The 16,972-nt window shown below is 37.6% G+C and overlaps 1 protein-coding gene across 15 annotated transcripts in view; it reads right to left on the reverse strand.

Moving 5' to 3' along the window:
• nAChRalpha6 (nicotinic acetylcholine receptor alpha6) overlaps positions 1-16,972 on the reverse strand; it is a 106,909-nt gene that overhangs the window by 21,592 nt on the left and 68,345 nt on the right. For 6 of the 15 annotated variants that reach the window (XM_086830748.1, XM_086830744.1, XM_086830738.1 and 3 more), the window contains exons 3-5: positions 13,702-13,841; positions 7,292-7,336; positions 3,897-4,006 (exon numbers count right to left, since the gene is read on the reverse strand). Coding sequence is in view for 11 of the 15 variants with exons in the window: in XM_086830744.1 (XP_086686870.1) it covers positions 3,897-4,006; positions 7,292-7,336; positions 13,702-13,841 (295 nt within the window). In the remaining 4 variants the exon portion in view is untranslated. Of the gene's footprint in view, positions 1-3,896; positions 4,007-7,291; positions 7,337-13,460; positions 13,506-13,701; positions 13,842-16,972 lie in introns of all 15 variants that reach the window. The other 9 variants (XM_086830742.1, XM_086830741.1, XM_086830750.1 and 6 more) reach the window with 2 other exon arrangements.

The following is a 16,972-nucleotide window of genomic DNA, read 5'->3' on the forward strand; positions in this document are numbered from 1 at the left end:
TCCAGGACAGAGAGTACTCATGCTGTGTAAAAAGTATAGCATACTTTTAGGGACTGTGTCTCAATATTTTTAGTTACATTACAAATTGCAAAAATTACTATTTGTCAGCATTTCAAAAATTTTGAAATAGCCCCAACTTATATTCCCTTTAGTACCCTGCAATATAATAATGTTTTTTTTGCTGTGCAAAGTTCCAACTTTTTGGAACACCAACATTACAATGCATATGCTTAAGAGATATGTGTATCTGAGGGATAAGTCCGTGGGTAGGAAAAACACTGGATGAGATTTAAATTTACAGAAGCCTTTGAAGGCATTACCGCTTCATTAGATGTCTCTGGTTCTGCGGTCTTAAATTTAACCTAGTATTTGGTGGTCACACTCGGTGTATGTTTCTGGCCAAGATGAGGAACAGGAGGGGATGCATGCCTTACAGTAGTCTTAGGCTAACTTACACAGACTTAATGGTTATGGCAAATGATTTTCTCGATTTTGCCTGGTGACACATCGATGCACACGCACACACACAGAGGGTAAATTATACATATATATGGATTATATATGGATATATATTAGATTATAAATATAAGCATATGTAGTAGGGTAGTAGTATATGGTAAGTAGTTAGACGGTTAAACACAATGAGAACAGACAGCAATAGCTATATAGATATACGTATATATATATTCATATATTAATGGGTGTGGGTATATAAATAGAGATATGGTTATAACTGGACACTGAACAACTGAACAACCGAGAAACATGAGCTGATTATTATTTATTATTATTGTTTAGGAACACACAGTGAACAAATAGCTAGAATGAACGATATATAGAGCACACACACCGATAACAATTGATTACTTTGCGGATTGCACACAGCACACACACACTGCACACCCACTCGTACTCTTGGTTTAAAAGCAAACCCCAAATGGAAAATGGCAAAATGAGAAATGAATTTGCAATTATTCAAGGCACTGCGATGAGAGTGAATGAATGACATGGATATTATTCGAGTGCGTATGCGGGCATCTAAAACACTCGTTTGAAGAGAGCCCCTAAAACATTTTGTAATTTGTATTCCCTTCGATTTTGTTCCTCTGCTTGTCGTCCGGCAATGTTTTCCCAAATGGCTTACGGGGCGTATGATGAATGCATGGCCATGGGCATAATTACCAATGAAGCGTGGCTCAGCAGTTTTTTTGTTGTTTAACTAGGCACAGTTGCACACTCCCACACTCTCACACATACACTCACATCTCTAGATATACTAATTGGACATATAGACTAACATTTAGTAAAAGTAATTAAGCAAAAAGCTTGTTGTTCAGGTTAGGCGTTCTTTAAAGCATTTTAATTTAGATTTGACCTTCCCAAAAATAGGAGTTTTAGTTTGTGGAATATTCTTTTGTAACTTACTTAACTTTGAAATAAGGTTTTTAAATACAGCTTTTATGCAATATCCCTTTATTAAATTTTAAGCAACTAAAGGTTTGAAGAAATCCTTTCAAAGGAAAGTTTCTTTAAGCGGAATTATAACAGACAGTTCTTGGTGTTAATTTTCATTCGAAATTCCTCAATTAAATCTACTTCGTAACATATATATTTGGGAAAGTTCATCCAAAACTCGTTATAGCCGAGCTTTTTCTAGTTTAGAATTAAGTTATATATTTTGATGATGACTTTTGTGGAAATTTGTCGTGATTTTAAATGCCTAAAATGAGGTCGATTGATAGATATCATGTATCTTTTTTGGGGTGCATGGGTTTAACATTAACTTGATGGGTTTTCTTAGCTAGATTAGCCAAGTATTTGGTTTAGTAGCATGTATTTAGGCTTAGCTTAATTGGTATGGAATGGATTTGTTCTATTTAAAACCATTTAGGATTGTGTGTTTATAGTTTAATTTAAGGTGTTTTGTGTGTATATATGTTTATGGGATATATGGTGGGTGGATGGGTTTTGGGGTCCAGACAAGGTGAAAGTCCTGTTGTCACCTTTGCCAGGACACCCGGAACTTTTAAATTGTGGAATTTGTGGGATGAGGTGGAGGGATTTAGGTTAAATATTTTGTTTTTCTTTTTTTGTTTTTGTTTTTTTTTTGCATTTTGGTATTATTTTTATGCGTTTCTTTATTTAGTCTTTTGTTTTTAGTAAGAGGGATTTGATTTCTCATGCACAATACTTGAAAATCTATTTTGCCTTTTGCTTGTGAGTTTTTGTTTTTTGCAAAACGTACACTACGTATGAGTATGACAAAAAACATTTTTCCATTGAATTATTGTTCTTTAATGTTAGTATTTTCTCTTTTCTTTTCTTTTCTTTTCTTTTTGTTTGGCCAAATAAATTCAAGTACTGAACGTCTAACCAGAAATATTACACCAGCATATTGTTGAACAATCTCTCAGGTGGTTATTGTCTTTCGGAAATGGAGCGAGAGGACTTTGGGGGAGTCCGAGTCTAAGTATGAGTATGAGTATGAGTACGAGTTCGAGTATAAGTATGAGTATGAGTTCGAGTCCTTGGGGCTAAAGGGGACTTGGGAATCAGACCACAGAGCTTGAGCCGTGCTGTTTCGAACAAAGTACTTGCGCAATATTCTGGTTAAACAATATTTTAGTTGTTTTTTGGAGTTTAGTTTTTTTTGTTTAGTCTGGGCGAGATTATTTAGCTTCTTTTTGGCGATTACTTGGTCTCTCGGTTTAGGCAGGCCTTTTGAGGCCTGATATTTTGGTTTTAGTTAGGCATTTCATATGTGTTATACAACGTTCGGTTAGCATTACGAATCCAATTACAATGTGAGGCCCACATCAACGGCAAGCTGACAATGTACAGTCCCACTAGACAACCACTGCGTGTAAACTACTCTTATTGAAGTAAACAAAATGTAAATTATTCTGTTTTATGTTTGTATCCTTTTTTGTTTTTTTTTTTTTTGGTTAAGTTAAGTTAAGTCACTCTTCGAAACGTAAACATTGAAAGCAAATCATAAGTGGGTATAACATTGAAACACAAATGACAAAGTATACATATACGGGTGGGAAAGTCGATTGGGCCGTCGGAATCAGGAAACATAATTGTTTGTCTGACTTGCGGCCTGATTCGAGTTTCGTATTTGTTTTTCCTTCATTTTCTTTTTTTATTCGTTGTTTACTGTTTACTAAAAGAGACACACAAACAATAGCGAGTGGATTATGATGCGTTTATAATAATAACAACTATATGTATATAATTATGGGCATGGAGTTGGGATTCATACGTACATAACTAAAACTAAAGTGTGTGTCTGGGCAAACATATTGAATATGCTTGGGATTATCGTTTTCAATTCCAAAAACAAACTCAAATCGTAACGTACAAACGAATATTGGAAATATAAACTAAGGGGGCAAACGATTAACATTTGGGTTTGTTCATTGAAGGAGGCTCCGGATGGAAAACCCCTTCAACAGACTCCCTTTTTTTTGGCATCTAATAATCTATGTAATTCAACTAAAGTGCACAATGCAACTACATAAATATATATGTTTTTTTCGGTTAAGCTATAACTTTAACTATAACTATAACGGAACGCAAAACGGAAACAATAAGTAGTAACTCTGTTTTATTTTGTGGGGGAATCCCTTCTAAGGATCCTCTCTGGTGATCGTTTCTTACCGTTGTTCGAGTATTACAGTGATTTGGGTTTAGAGACATTGTGGCTATATATACCTAAAGTCTTAAGTCTTAAGACTTGCTCTATATAGAAGTTATCTGGTTTTAGCGCAAACACTTTATACCAGATCCTCGGATCGGTTTCATTTGATTCATTTGGGGGCTGTGATAGCCTTTCTATTCGATTAAAATTCGACGTTTTTCTTTCGGTCCTTTTTAGGATCCGAAACACTTACCTGTTGTACATGAGGACGTCGGGCTTCCACAGCTTGTTGGGTGTGATTCGCAGGTCCTTGACCCCGCCATATTCCGTCTCATTCCAGCGCAGATTGTAGTCGTTCCACTCCTGCACGTGGATATATTTAACATTCATTTAGTAGTGATTGACACAAGGATATGGATGTAATGGTATAATTGCAATGCATTTTTCTATAAACTTAAAAGTATCTAATAATTCAACCAAAAATGCGACGTGATGTTTTTTTTTTTTTTTGGTGGAAAAGAAAAGGATGCTCCGGTTGAAGGGAGGGAGGCGGAAAGAAAGTCTGGAGCAGAAGGAAAGAAAGTAAGGAATCGCAAATGAAATCTACGCTGAGCACATGCATATGCAGGCATGCAATACGGGCACACTAATCTATCATAAACAAGTACAGTTGCACAACAAGGCACTAGCTTTAATTATTTCTAGCCAACTGATTGGCCAGCTATTGCTCACACATGCTCAAACAATAGACACACACTCTCATGCAAACACTCACTATTACCGGCTGCAAAATGTGCAACTTGACAACAATTTCAAGTTAAGTCAGTATCAGCCCCGCCCGCTTTTTCCTACTTTTCCCGGTTTTCCCGCCTACAGAGCCACCACACATGAGACAAGTTTTATCAACGTTCCTCGTTTGCTCTTTTCTAATACAGTTTGTTGAGAGACAGCAAGAAAACTTTATTTTTTAAATTTTATATTTAAATTTCTTTAAAAGTACTACCCTATGCAGACACAAACGAAAGGAGAAGCATGATGACCTTTAATTTATTTAAAATTACTTTACAAGGTCTCAAGTTAATTGTATATTTTTGCTAGATATTTTTTATAAATTTTTAGGTATTTCCTTTAAGCTTATCTATAGTTTTCCCCAGTGCATTCAAACAGTTTCTCCGTGCTTTGTGGCACTCTGCGGTTGCATGCAACGCGACTGTCCCGCCGCGTCCTGATTTTCCTCCCCGCCTGCCTGGCCGCTGTGTTTTGTGGCTTTTCCTACAAGTGGTTCATGTTCGTGTCATAAAAGCGGCAAAGTTTTCCCCTCTAGTACTTAGTTTCGCCTTTGCCCTGGCTCATGGCTCCGTTGTTGCCGCCGTTGTTATGTTTATAATTTAACACATTTGTGGCATTTTTAGAGCAAGCAATTGTACCCGACGACCGACGACCCCTCTGGCACAATCCCTTTTTTTAAATCACAAAAATTTAATTACACGAGATGGCCTCGTGCTGCATTAAATTATACGAGTGTCGTGTCCTGGCTTTAAAACAGTTTAAAAGTTTTTTTTTTGGTTCGTTCAGGCGGCATTTTATGACAGCTGTAAAAACAGATGCCTCCCATATCCCCATGTGCCATATATACCGTTTTCCATTTTCCATTTCGCATTTCCCATTTTCGCATTTCGAGGTGAGGCGTGCTCCTAAAATCATTTTCCAGCTTTGATGTCCCTGCGGAAGGACACAGATTTTGTTGCAAATGTGGCAATTGTTTTGCGGAATAGTTGCCGCAACTCGAAATCCTGGGGTTCCTGCGGTGTCAATATCCAATCTGCTTATGGCGACAACTTCGTTAAAAATTGAATGGTAGCCCCCAAAAATAGGTTCACAAAACTAGGTGAAGTTTTTGGAATTCTTCGGTTTCTAATGGAATTGTGAAAACGTTTTGTAATAGGCTTACATTCAATTTGATTTACTGTTTCAATTAGTAGATAACTTTTGCCATTTTTACGAAAGGTAATTGGCCATTTTAAATTGTAAATAATGCAATCTTATCTTGGTTTCAATAATAAATTAAATTGCTTTTAAACGCTATACAATATAGCTGATAAATAAAGGTTTTTAATTATTAAAATTTAACAATCCCTTTCACACCTTTTCTTTATTATATATTTTTAATAATTAAAAGAAAACCCTCAATTAAGTATTAATAAACAATTTTAAGCTGCAACATAAACTGTAGCCTTGACGCCTCGAAAAAACACGTTTTAAAAATGGCTTCACTTCCTGCAACAAATTCATCGATTTTTGCACTATTCCGTGACGAGCTTTTTGGCTGTGATGGGTCTGGGCGTTCATTTACCAGTTTTAATTGCTATTTGACGGCATAATTGGGCCGTCGAGCAGAACAACACAATCGGTGGAAGGACGAGCCAGGGGCAGGACATCCATTTGGAATTCCAACAGCCTGCTGCGGTGGTTGCGAGTGGCAAATTGACAAACATTTGAACACAATTTGCGGGGGAATGCGGACAGTTTGTAAAAGCGGGTGCATCAATCATAAATATCGATGCACCCAGAGTATGCAGTATTTTTGTGTTCGAAATTACAAGAATTCCATACCATATCACGTTCTCAATGTGTTTTAAATAAATAATTTAATTAATTTCGCAAATTGACAGGACCGGAAGTAAGCGTATATTATGAGTATAAAAAAATACCAACCCAGTCGCGTCAATTTACTCATCTTTACACTTCCGTTGTCACTTATCATCGCTCTTTATTTTCATTTTCTCTCACGTTGATAAACACTCTTTCATACCTTCACACAAAGGACATGCAGGACAAACACTAATTTTTAGGGACTTCATACACGTTGCATGCTTTTCTGTGTGTGTTTTGGGTTAGGGTTCTGTTTAGAGTTTGTGTGTTTTCTTTCCGAGGTTTATGTGTTTGGTTTTTAGTTGCTCTTAGGAGAAAAATATAAATGAAAACCAACTCCGAATCGAGTTCTAAATGAAAATGTCAAAAAGAGATTCTGATTCGCTGGTAAAGAAAACTAGATGCCACTGTTATTAAAATATATCTCTAATTAGAAGAGTTTTGTAAATTCAAAGAGAATAAAAAGGAAATAGCGGAAATTAAAGTGTGTGTCTGTGGGTTTTTGTTTTTATGTATTTAATTAAGCGATTTAAAACGGTATTTAAGCTCTTATTTAATGGTACTTATTTAGGTGATGGTATTTAAATAATTTAACGCACACACGTACTAAGCCAACGCTAGATAGCGAGAGGGTTTAAGAAGATAGTTAGAGTCAGAGGAAGAAGAGTTTTCTTTTGTACAATAGAAGACGAACGGAGAAGAGTTCGCAGGAAATGTTTAACAACGAACAAAACTCGATGATGAACACTGGACAAAACTCTTGGTTAGGGTCGTGTGTGTGATTAAATTACAATCACAAGGCAGGACTCTCTCAGGCCTGTGTCCAGGACACACGACCTGAGGGAGCCGAGCCAGAGTTGTTAGATTTACGATTAAGTAGGTGGATTTAAAGCGATTACACATTATTTAAAATACGATTTAAGCTAGTAGTAGGGATTTAAGTTGGGGTTTAGGTTCGTATGATTTATGATGTGACGAGTTTTAGTTCAGACTTACCAACGAAAGCCAAAGATTCGTTATGAGAAGCTGATTCTTCTCGTCCTACAAACGTATTTGTTTGTTTTTTTTTTTTTGTTTATATATTTTTTTAAGGCCAAAGAACACAAGAAAATCAAGTTCAACGAAAGATGAAAAGTAATAGTACGTAAGACGCAAAAAGGGAAAGCATAAAAGTTAATTTAAGTCAAAAGTTTAAAAAGAGCAGAGCATGATAAAAGAAAGTTTCGGTTTATACATTTGTTTTATGAGTTTTACAAGGATTATTTTTTGCCCTTCTAGAGCTGGGTATGGTATGTGTGTGTGTTTTCCTTTTTCCTTATTTATTTTTAGCATCTGTTTTTATGACGTTTTTTGATGTATTTTTTTTTTTAGTTTTTAGTCTCTTGTTGCTGCACTCGCTGAAGAATGGCTTTAATGGGCTGCAAGTTTGCACAAGTTTGCACAAAGTAAAGTGGTTACAAGTGGGCAGGACTCGTGTCCTGTGAGTGTGTGAGTGTGGTTGGGCAAACATTTATAGTCCTTTCTAGAGCTGTTGCAATTAACTCGCTTCAGCCTCGTCGTCACTCAATTTGTTCAGAGACCCAGGGGAAGCCGGCCGAAATGCCATCAAAAAAAAAACTTTGTTGGCCAAGAGCGGCGGCTTTGAGCTCCGCCTTGAAGCCTAATCTCAATCTCAATCCCTGTTTCCAGTTCCCAATTTCAATCTGCTGGTCGCCCGGCCTTCAGATCCTTTGTCCAGTGCGCCAATTTACTTTACAATCTCATCTCAGCCTCCGTGCCGTGTACATCTATTCCTCGTCCTCGTCCTTTGCTGCTGCTGTGCAATAAAAACTTTGAACTAGGTATCAAAACCCATTTATCTCTATACAAAATTTTAATTAAAGATATTTCATGCTGGCGCATTGTCAGTCCCCAAGTCAGTCAGTCAGTCAGTCATCCGGATGATGGGTTCAAGGCGGCCGTTTGAAATGCAGATGCATCTTCTTCCTTTCTAGCCCCGCAGATCTGCATGTGAAAGCCTTTCGGTAAGGTGACTGTCATTAATAACTTGCCAGTGTACATAAAAAACAAAAAACCAACAAACAAAAATAGTTACAAGCCACAACGGCCTGAAGAAAGTGGAGAAACAAAAAAGAAATAGGGCCAAAAGAGATGGCTTAGACTTTCGGATGTCCTAGACTAAAGTTTATAGATTAAGTTACTTGCAGAAATATTTCTTAAGAAAGTCTGAATTCTTCTAAATAAGGAAGCATTAAAGTGGGAATAAGCTGTATTTTAAAGGAATCCCTCTTATAATAATCTCAATTAAAACCCTAAAGGTTTTTTAAACCTGCTTAGAAAAATTCAATTTAAGATATCCAAAAGAGTGTTATCAAAAGGCATCTAATAGAGTTAAATATGTTACATATTTTTCACTAAATTTCGACTTATATACCCTTCTATAAAGTATACCTTTACTGGATACAAAACCCCCTTCAAGACGACAAAAAAAGAAACCCAAAAACAGTGGGCGAGTTCAACAGCAGCTGCAATAACGACTTGAGCCATTAAAAAGATTCAGGACCAAACAGGAGCAAAAGCGGGGCTCTGCTTAATGATATGCAAGGAGGGGCGGGATGGAAAGCCACATCCTTGGACAAGGACTTGGTCTGGTGACCTGAATGATTCCTGCTCCACAATCCGGTATTCATTTCGCAAAGGGAACATTTTCGTTTTGCCGTTTAAGCCAATATGCAGGCACTTCCTCTTCAATGTGGGTCGTAAGTGTGTGTTTGTAGCATATTTTTGCTGTTGACACCTTATAAAAATGGCGGTTTTGTGCAAATTTCATGTTTATGACAGCAGGATATAGGATGTGGGATGTGGGGACGTGGGGACGTGGGACGTGGAGCCCCTGACATTGACGCATACTAATGACACTTTGGGTTTGGTATTTGGGGCAACTTTAAAGCACCATTTGCAGCAGACCTTGTACTCTGAGTTTGGCTTAATCGCGGCAAACACGTCTGCTCCTCGGATACAGATACATTTACGTGCATAAGCTATAGATTTATTTTGCATTAACGTGCCAAATTGTTTTTAAATGAGTTTCTAATGAGCCAACAATTGCCGTTGTATCGTCTGTGGCAACAAACAGCGAATTCAGATTTCCGATTTTGGGCACTCTCTCTCGATCCCCCTTCACCCATGACTCTGTGATGAATGAATGAATGAATGCCATTGCCAAAGTTTTCTTGTTGCTGCTCCTGCTGCTGTTGTGTTTGCTTACAAATGGGTTATGCACATGAGCCAAGGACCCGGTATCCTGCCTCCTGGTTCAAGGACGAAGTTTGTTGGCCTTGGCAGCAGCCCTCAGACAAATGAGTGGGCGATAAGTGAGCTCATCGGAGCTCGGAGCACAGTTTGCTCAGCGTTCCTGGCAAATGACTTTGTCGAACTCCGGCGGGGTAATAATTTGGGCAAAAGTATGTTCATAATGGCTGTTAAGGGCTGCTTATGTGATATCAATGGATAACGCTAATAGATGCGACACACCGCCTTGACTTTTAATCTTTTGCCCCCTTTTGACACTCTCAGATTTCGTGTGCGAAAGAGCTTAGAAGCAAGTTAATTGACTTGCGGATTTAATATTCTAAAATTGTACATGTATAAATATATTCTGAGAGGGGTTTTGTTTATATAGAACTTGGGTTTAAGTCAATGACTTTAGAAACTTCGGATTAGAAGTGGATTTTAAAGCTAAGAACACTGACTAGAGGGAATCCTAAGAAGACTTCTTGTTTTGTCTATCTCTTGAAGTTATTTCAATCTAGTTTTTAATCTGAAATTTCCCACAAAGCTTTCATAGTTTAAAAGAAACAATTTTAAGGCACATAAATATTGAGACATTCAAGAAACCATTACCAAATTCAATTGAACCATTTAATGGCCAAACATTTTATATAGCTTTCTGTTTGGGTCTTAACGAGGCCAAGTCCGAATTAATCTTCATTATTTTTTCCACTGCTATCAGCTAAATGTTTCCCTTTTGTAACAGAGTCTAGGGAAAAGCTAAAATTTCCACACAGATTGCCAAAATAATCTGCATTAGAATCCGATTTCTGACTTGTGACTTTGGACACACCCCGGACAGCAGATTAAACGCCATGAAAGCTTGTTCGCTTTACACCCTCGGACTATCGCCAAAAAATTTGTAATGTTTTTCTAGGGGACAAGGGGGCGGTGTCCTTTTGGCCATTTCCTTTTTGACACACACACACATATTACCATGGACCATGGAGTCATTTAGGTGGCTTTTGTGGTGGCTGCAACCTGGCAAGTCATTAGGAGGAAAAGTGGAAAGTCCTTTTGGTGTTAGCCGAAAAATGCTAATGACTTTATTTTTCTTAACTTTGATGCTCGTGCTGATGACGCCCGGGCCACAATGTGCATTTTAATGTCCTGCCAAAGGAGCCTTGCGACCTTGCTCCCCTGCTCAATGGCATTAGGTTGCAACAGCCCCCCGTCATCATCGTCATCATCATCAGGAGGAGAAGGACATGCCTTTGGAGTAACCACCAGCACGTGGTCGCCTTGAATACTTGGCAAACTTTGGCAATTGTCGGTCCGTCAGTAAGTAATCCCCGGCCCAGGGAATATATTCATGCGAAGGACATTCATTATTAGTTTGCTGCAATTTGAGTAATTGACAAACGCTGAAGCCGTTGAAAATGTCAGGGCTCGTGGAATCATAAATCTCTCTCCCATTCGGATCGATTTATAATTTATGCCACTGGAAATCAACGGGCTGCGGTTTCAATTCTCACAAACCCAACCAGCAATCCATCTGTCCGATTGCCTAGTGCATAAATCAAATTATTTCATACATATTTAATCGTGTAAATTAAAATGCATTTGATTTGTGACAGAGAGAGAGAGAGAGAGAGACTTAATTATATAATTTATTCCTGAAGGCGAGCACATTAAAGCCATAACTTCATCGATATCTTTTCGGTTTCTTTTTTCTTTTAATTTTTTTAATGGGATTTTTTGCTGTTTAGGTTGTTAGTTGTGTTTTTTTTTTTGCGCAATATGCAGATACATTGATATATAGATATAGATACAAAGAAAACACCGATTTGGATTTTTTGTTTTTTATATATGTTTATCTTTCACTTTTTTAAATGCACTTCGTTTAAACAACATGCAAGACACGACTTTAGTTGTTGCTTTTGGTTTTGTTTTTTGTTTTTTTCTTGTTTTGGTTGCGTTTTAATTGCGGCTTTTGCCTTTTAATCAGAAAACGCTTTATGACATGTACCCAGCAAAAATATATGATAAATATATACGTTTATATCGAACATAATCCGTAAAGAAGGCATTTGCACTCGCACATCCCAGACACACACGCTCGTAAATTTAAATGCAAGTAAAACATAATTGCAAACAGGAGAAAGGGGAAAAGGGTTTTCGGGTCTTGTAAATCATTTTGTCAATCGATTAATGCACTTAATGGAGCAGACTAATTCCCCATTGAAGGTTATGACTCCCAAAACGGGGGAATGAACCCATAAGACTCAGCAAAAGGAAATAACTCATAAATACCACAAACCAAATCATACTAAATATTTGATTTTAAACCTAGTTTGCTCTGCAATTAATCTAAATTGAATTGGGGGGCTACCCTCTGGGATCGATTCACTAATGAAACGCACTGTACCAAGGGGGATTACAGACGGACAGGACACAACTGTGATATCCTGCGAATATGATTTCCCTCCACTAAGCACATTTATTCAAACGGCGTGCCGCGTGTTTCCGGGGAATTATATGTAAAATGTTTTCATTTCACGTTTGCCACACAATCAGTGGAAAACCAAAATGGATAAATAAATATAAACAAAAACAATGAATGAAAAAAAAAAAAACTAAATGGAAATTACACAAAGCAAAACAGGACGGAACATAAACTAAGCATGAGGCTGGAGAACAAAAAACGGTATTCATTAAATGCAATCAATTGAAAACATGGTCATGTAGTCGTTGTTTTTTTAATTGGAACGACAATTAGTACATTTCAAAAGTTGTTAGGCACAAAAGCGATTCATTTTTTGTTCGAGAAAAATTGAAAATTGACGGCTAAACATAAATCTGCCGCCGCTGGACATGGATCCGTACCACGAGGAGCTATTAATTCATCCCTTTTTTTCTTTTGCTATTTTTTTGTTTTGAAAAGGGTTTTCCCATTCCGGCATTCACCTACATTTTTCCGGGTCGAAACTGACCATCAGTGGAGAAGTTTCAGGTGAGCCCGTGGAATGGCTGTCGCTTTGCAAATATATAAATTTTATTTATGTCCTTTTTGGGGTCCTTTATTTTGATTTATTTGTTTATGTTTATGGTCTGCCCGGGCAATTTCTGCCAATTTAGCAATGCCATTTCGGGGCAGCCTCCATAAACATCATTATCATCATCCTTCTGTCCTGTCGGGGCCAAGTATAATTTGTATAAATCAAAGGTCCTTGGATGCGTCGAGATAAGGCTAAGCTAGGAGTGACCCCAGGCTAATCAGATACTATATCATAGCCTTAATATTTTAAAGAAATCTCCGAAATCAGGTGCCCATCTCCTTGTCAGCATTAATTCTTCATGATTGGATTAAATTTGAACTGTGTTCCCTTTATTTGCAGTTACCTTTAATTGAAATGTACTCGCTCGCCCAGGATTTCCCTTGTAAAATAAAATGTCAAAAAAATGAACAAACAAACGGAGGGAAAATTAATATATAAATATATATATTTTTCAATACACACATCGCACTCAAATGAACAGGCACACAGACATATTGAGACAACACATATGCATATGCAAATATGTATTTATTTATTGATAAAGAAGCCCCCGTGGGGCAATAATTATTAAATGCCAAAAACAAATTCCAGACGAGAAACGAAATGAAACAAATAAAAAAGAAAGAAACATATATTCTTTTTGTGTGATTTTTGTGGTGGTTCAAGTTATACAAAAGTTTGTCGCTTGTTCGCTTGCGGAAACTGAAACAGAAAATGGCGAAACTGAAACGGAAACGGAAACCTCAAAAACGATAAATAATCGCAATCGCAAGCCTAAAAAAATTTAGTTTTGTGATGTGTGACACACAGAGAAACGACGGGTACATGTCACTTACCAAATTTAACCACGCATTTGTGGTCAGAATCTGATTCTTTTCATCCTATAAGAGACGCAATCAATAATTGTTAATTTTAAGCCTGTTCACGTAACAATAATATCTCAGTGCCCCTTGGCAGTTATCACTCTCAGTTCTACATGTTCATTAGATGCTTTTTGGAATATTTGTTAGCTGTTCACTATATATATTTATATATAGTTCTGTGGGAAATTTGGGGTTAATCCCCACGACCACTTACCACATCGATGATCTGCTGCAGTGTCAGTCCGAATTTCACCTCCAAAGGCTCCGATTCATTGGCCACCGGTCGCTCCAAAGTGTTGTACGTGGAGAGCAGGTGGTTCAGCAGTCGCTTCTCATGCGGTCCCTGACAGCTTTCTGTAAAAATCGATACAAAAAAACAAATACCCCCCATTAGTTGAAGTTTAATAAATTTAAGCAGAAAAAGGTTCCTTCTCTCAGAGTTACAAATTACGTGGGGGATCACAATTACAACCACCGCTGATTTATGGCACTCTCTGGCAAATTAAACTAATAACCGGGCTCACTTATTGGCAGTTGGGCCGGAGCGGCAGGCTCATTACCGGAAAAGCCATTAAAAAAAATGGCATGTACTCGCCGGCAGCCTGATGAGTTTTCGGCAGCCAGTTAATTGGTCGAATTCATTTCGCAGCTCCTAAATGAAACGATTTTTCGACACCGGAAAATTTCGGAAAATGTGTCATGTGGAGAGCCACGCAAAATGGTAGTAGTTAATATTACCCATTCGAATACTGTTAATGGCGTACCTTTTAGCTTAATTGATTGCAAAATATTAACTTTAAATGTTGTATATAATTAAGGGGTATATTTATATTGGTATATTTTAGATAAATTTGTCTACAAAATTTGCTGAATTTTGGTTTTATTAGGTGGAAGTTTTATCTTTGAAGTCTTTAATGTTTATATTACTTTTTAAATTAAATTTTTATTATGCATTTTCTTTATATTTTAAACAACAAGTTCATGTACAAAGCGGCAAAATACATATGTAAACATGGATTTCTATAATACCTGAGTAACTGTTAAATTTAAATCGATGTGAATTGCATAAATTAATTATTTTCCAATGACTTGACATTTTTAATAAATGTATTTCTGTATTTAAAGTAAACTTTGTTTCTCTTTAGGGGATTTTAATATATTTTTTTATTAAACACATCTATTTTATATCAAAAAGTGAAAGAACTCATTTTACACAAAAATTATAACAAAATATAAAAAAGTTTCCTAAGTTTAAACAACACTGCGTATGAGTAATGTAATGAAGAAATATTACTCATACGCAGTGTTGCTCCACATGGTTTACATGTTTTAACCATTAAAATTATTATAAATTATTAAATACTGTTGGTAAATATTTAATTTTAAGCACCCAATAAGATTTTCTATACAAATTGTAAGCCAAGGTATACAAGTCCTCTCCAGGTTCCACAGAAATTTACCTCGACACCCAACCAATTTGGTCCTGTTCCAGGACACCTTCACACGCTCTTGGCTGTGGCCTCTCCTAGGTGGGGCAGCCATAAAATGTCATTAAGTGCCACTGGGCTGAGGACTCCTCCTCCGCTCCATGGCACACCGGCGAGGTGTCGGAACTGTGGCGGCTACATTGTGCCAAAGCAAACCGTAAAATGGGCAATGACAAATATTTGAGATGAGCGTAAAAAGTTTCTAAGGAATTTACGAGCTTAGAGGACTCGGAACTCTTGGTCCCCCTAGAAAATTGACAACTCAATTGTGAAAACTATTTGCACGCCATTAGGCGGAGTGACGGGCGGCAACAAAAGGTGTGACCGCTTGTTCCAGGGGACAAATATTGACAGGCCAGCCGCAAAATTTGAGCCCAGTGAGTGTGTGTCAACTCATTCATAAATGCATTCGGGTCTCCGGGCTGAGCCGGAGCCACAGCCGGAGCTCCATAGTGGTTGCTAAGGGAAAAGCTTCAGCAGCTCCTCGGATTCATGTCGGGCAATCGAATTCATGTCGGAATTGCGTTTAAATTATGCAATCAGGACAGGGGACATGGACCGCAAGGATGAAAAGGAAAGGAGAGGCATGAGGCCCATGAATTTGGCATGGCTGACCAACCGCTTGGAAAGGACCACCGGTGACCACTGACGGACTGACCAAACCCACAGGCTGTCAAGGTGAACGATTGTGTTTATTACAAGCCCATTAATATGCAGGGCAATGCAGGTCGCAGGTGAGTTGGACAGTGTGTTATGTGATGCCATCGTGTGGAAATGAAGGATTCGGCATACTGAATTTCGGTCCACGTGTCCCCTTTTCGTCCTTGTGACAAGTGACACACTAATAAGCAACTAAGCTGGTGACGACGTTACATGAGAGTGCGTTACATGTTTCACTCTGAAATTGTTTCACGAAAATATATGACAGCTTCTGTTCTGGTCAAGTTTCATGTCACGTTTCGCAGGCAATCGTTCATTTTTCGGTATATATCAATAGCATTTTTATTTTAGGTTGTTGTTAAGTTGTCACGACTTTGATTCGATTGTTTTCGATTGCGAGAATGCGTTGGTGATTTGAAGTGAATTGCAAATAACATTATTTTGGTTATTTAGAAATCGTTCTGTTATTTAGATAAATATACAAACTAAATATATCTACACATATTCTGTATTACTTAATGTTATGGACTTATTGCTGGGATAAATAAGGTTTATTATACATTATATAGAATTCAAATGTATCTGCTAGTATCAGAATTTGTTAAATAACAAAATTAAAACCTCCTTTCTTGTTGAAAAACAAAATCTATTGATAAAAATATAGAAAATTTTCTATTATGTACCAAAATATGTAAATGTACCAAAATATGTTAAACAACAAAATTAAAACCTCCTTTCTTGTTGAAAAACAATATCTATTGATAAAATATCTCTACCAAATGTGTGTACAGAGAAATCGGCTTACAACTTCATCGATTGATTTAATATCTAAATGAAGTTGCAACATTTCATTGTTAAAGAACTATAGGCCTAATTTATCAGGCCAAATCAGGCATAATTAAGGCCGAAATGCGATTTAATTGAATGAAGCATGAGACCGAGCAATTCCTAGAAGGCAGTCAGGAAAGTGTAGTTTTCTTCCAGGTATAGTGTGTGTGTGTGTCAGGGGTGTGGCTGTGGCAACTGTGGGTTAGTTACTGGCAACTTATTTGTGCAGGCTATATGCGTATGTGTGTGTTGACCCAGTTTCGCTAGCTCGCTCTCGGGCCTGATCAATTTGGCCTTGAGCGTCAGCCACAAAACTTCTCCAGCTGCAGTTGTCCTTGCATTAAGTTGACATTTGATTTCTCCGGCCACCATTGTTGCCTCTGTCCTCTGTCCTCCGCCCTCGTCGTCGTTGTCCTTTGTCTCTAGGGTCGTCGTTTGCATGATTTAAAACTGTTTAACTTCGGTTTTCGTTGAAGTGAGGGGGAGGTGACTCTTGCCTCCTGCCACCTG

Source organism: Drosophila serrata, unplaced genomic scaffold (genome assembly GCF_035046125.1).
Source record: "Drosophila serrata isolate PLE 108 unplaced genomic scaffold, ASM3504612v1 contig_240, whole genome shotgun sequence".
Lineage (NCBI taxonomy): Eukaryota > Metazoa > Arthropoda > Insecta > Diptera > Drosophilidae > Drosophila > Drosophila serrata.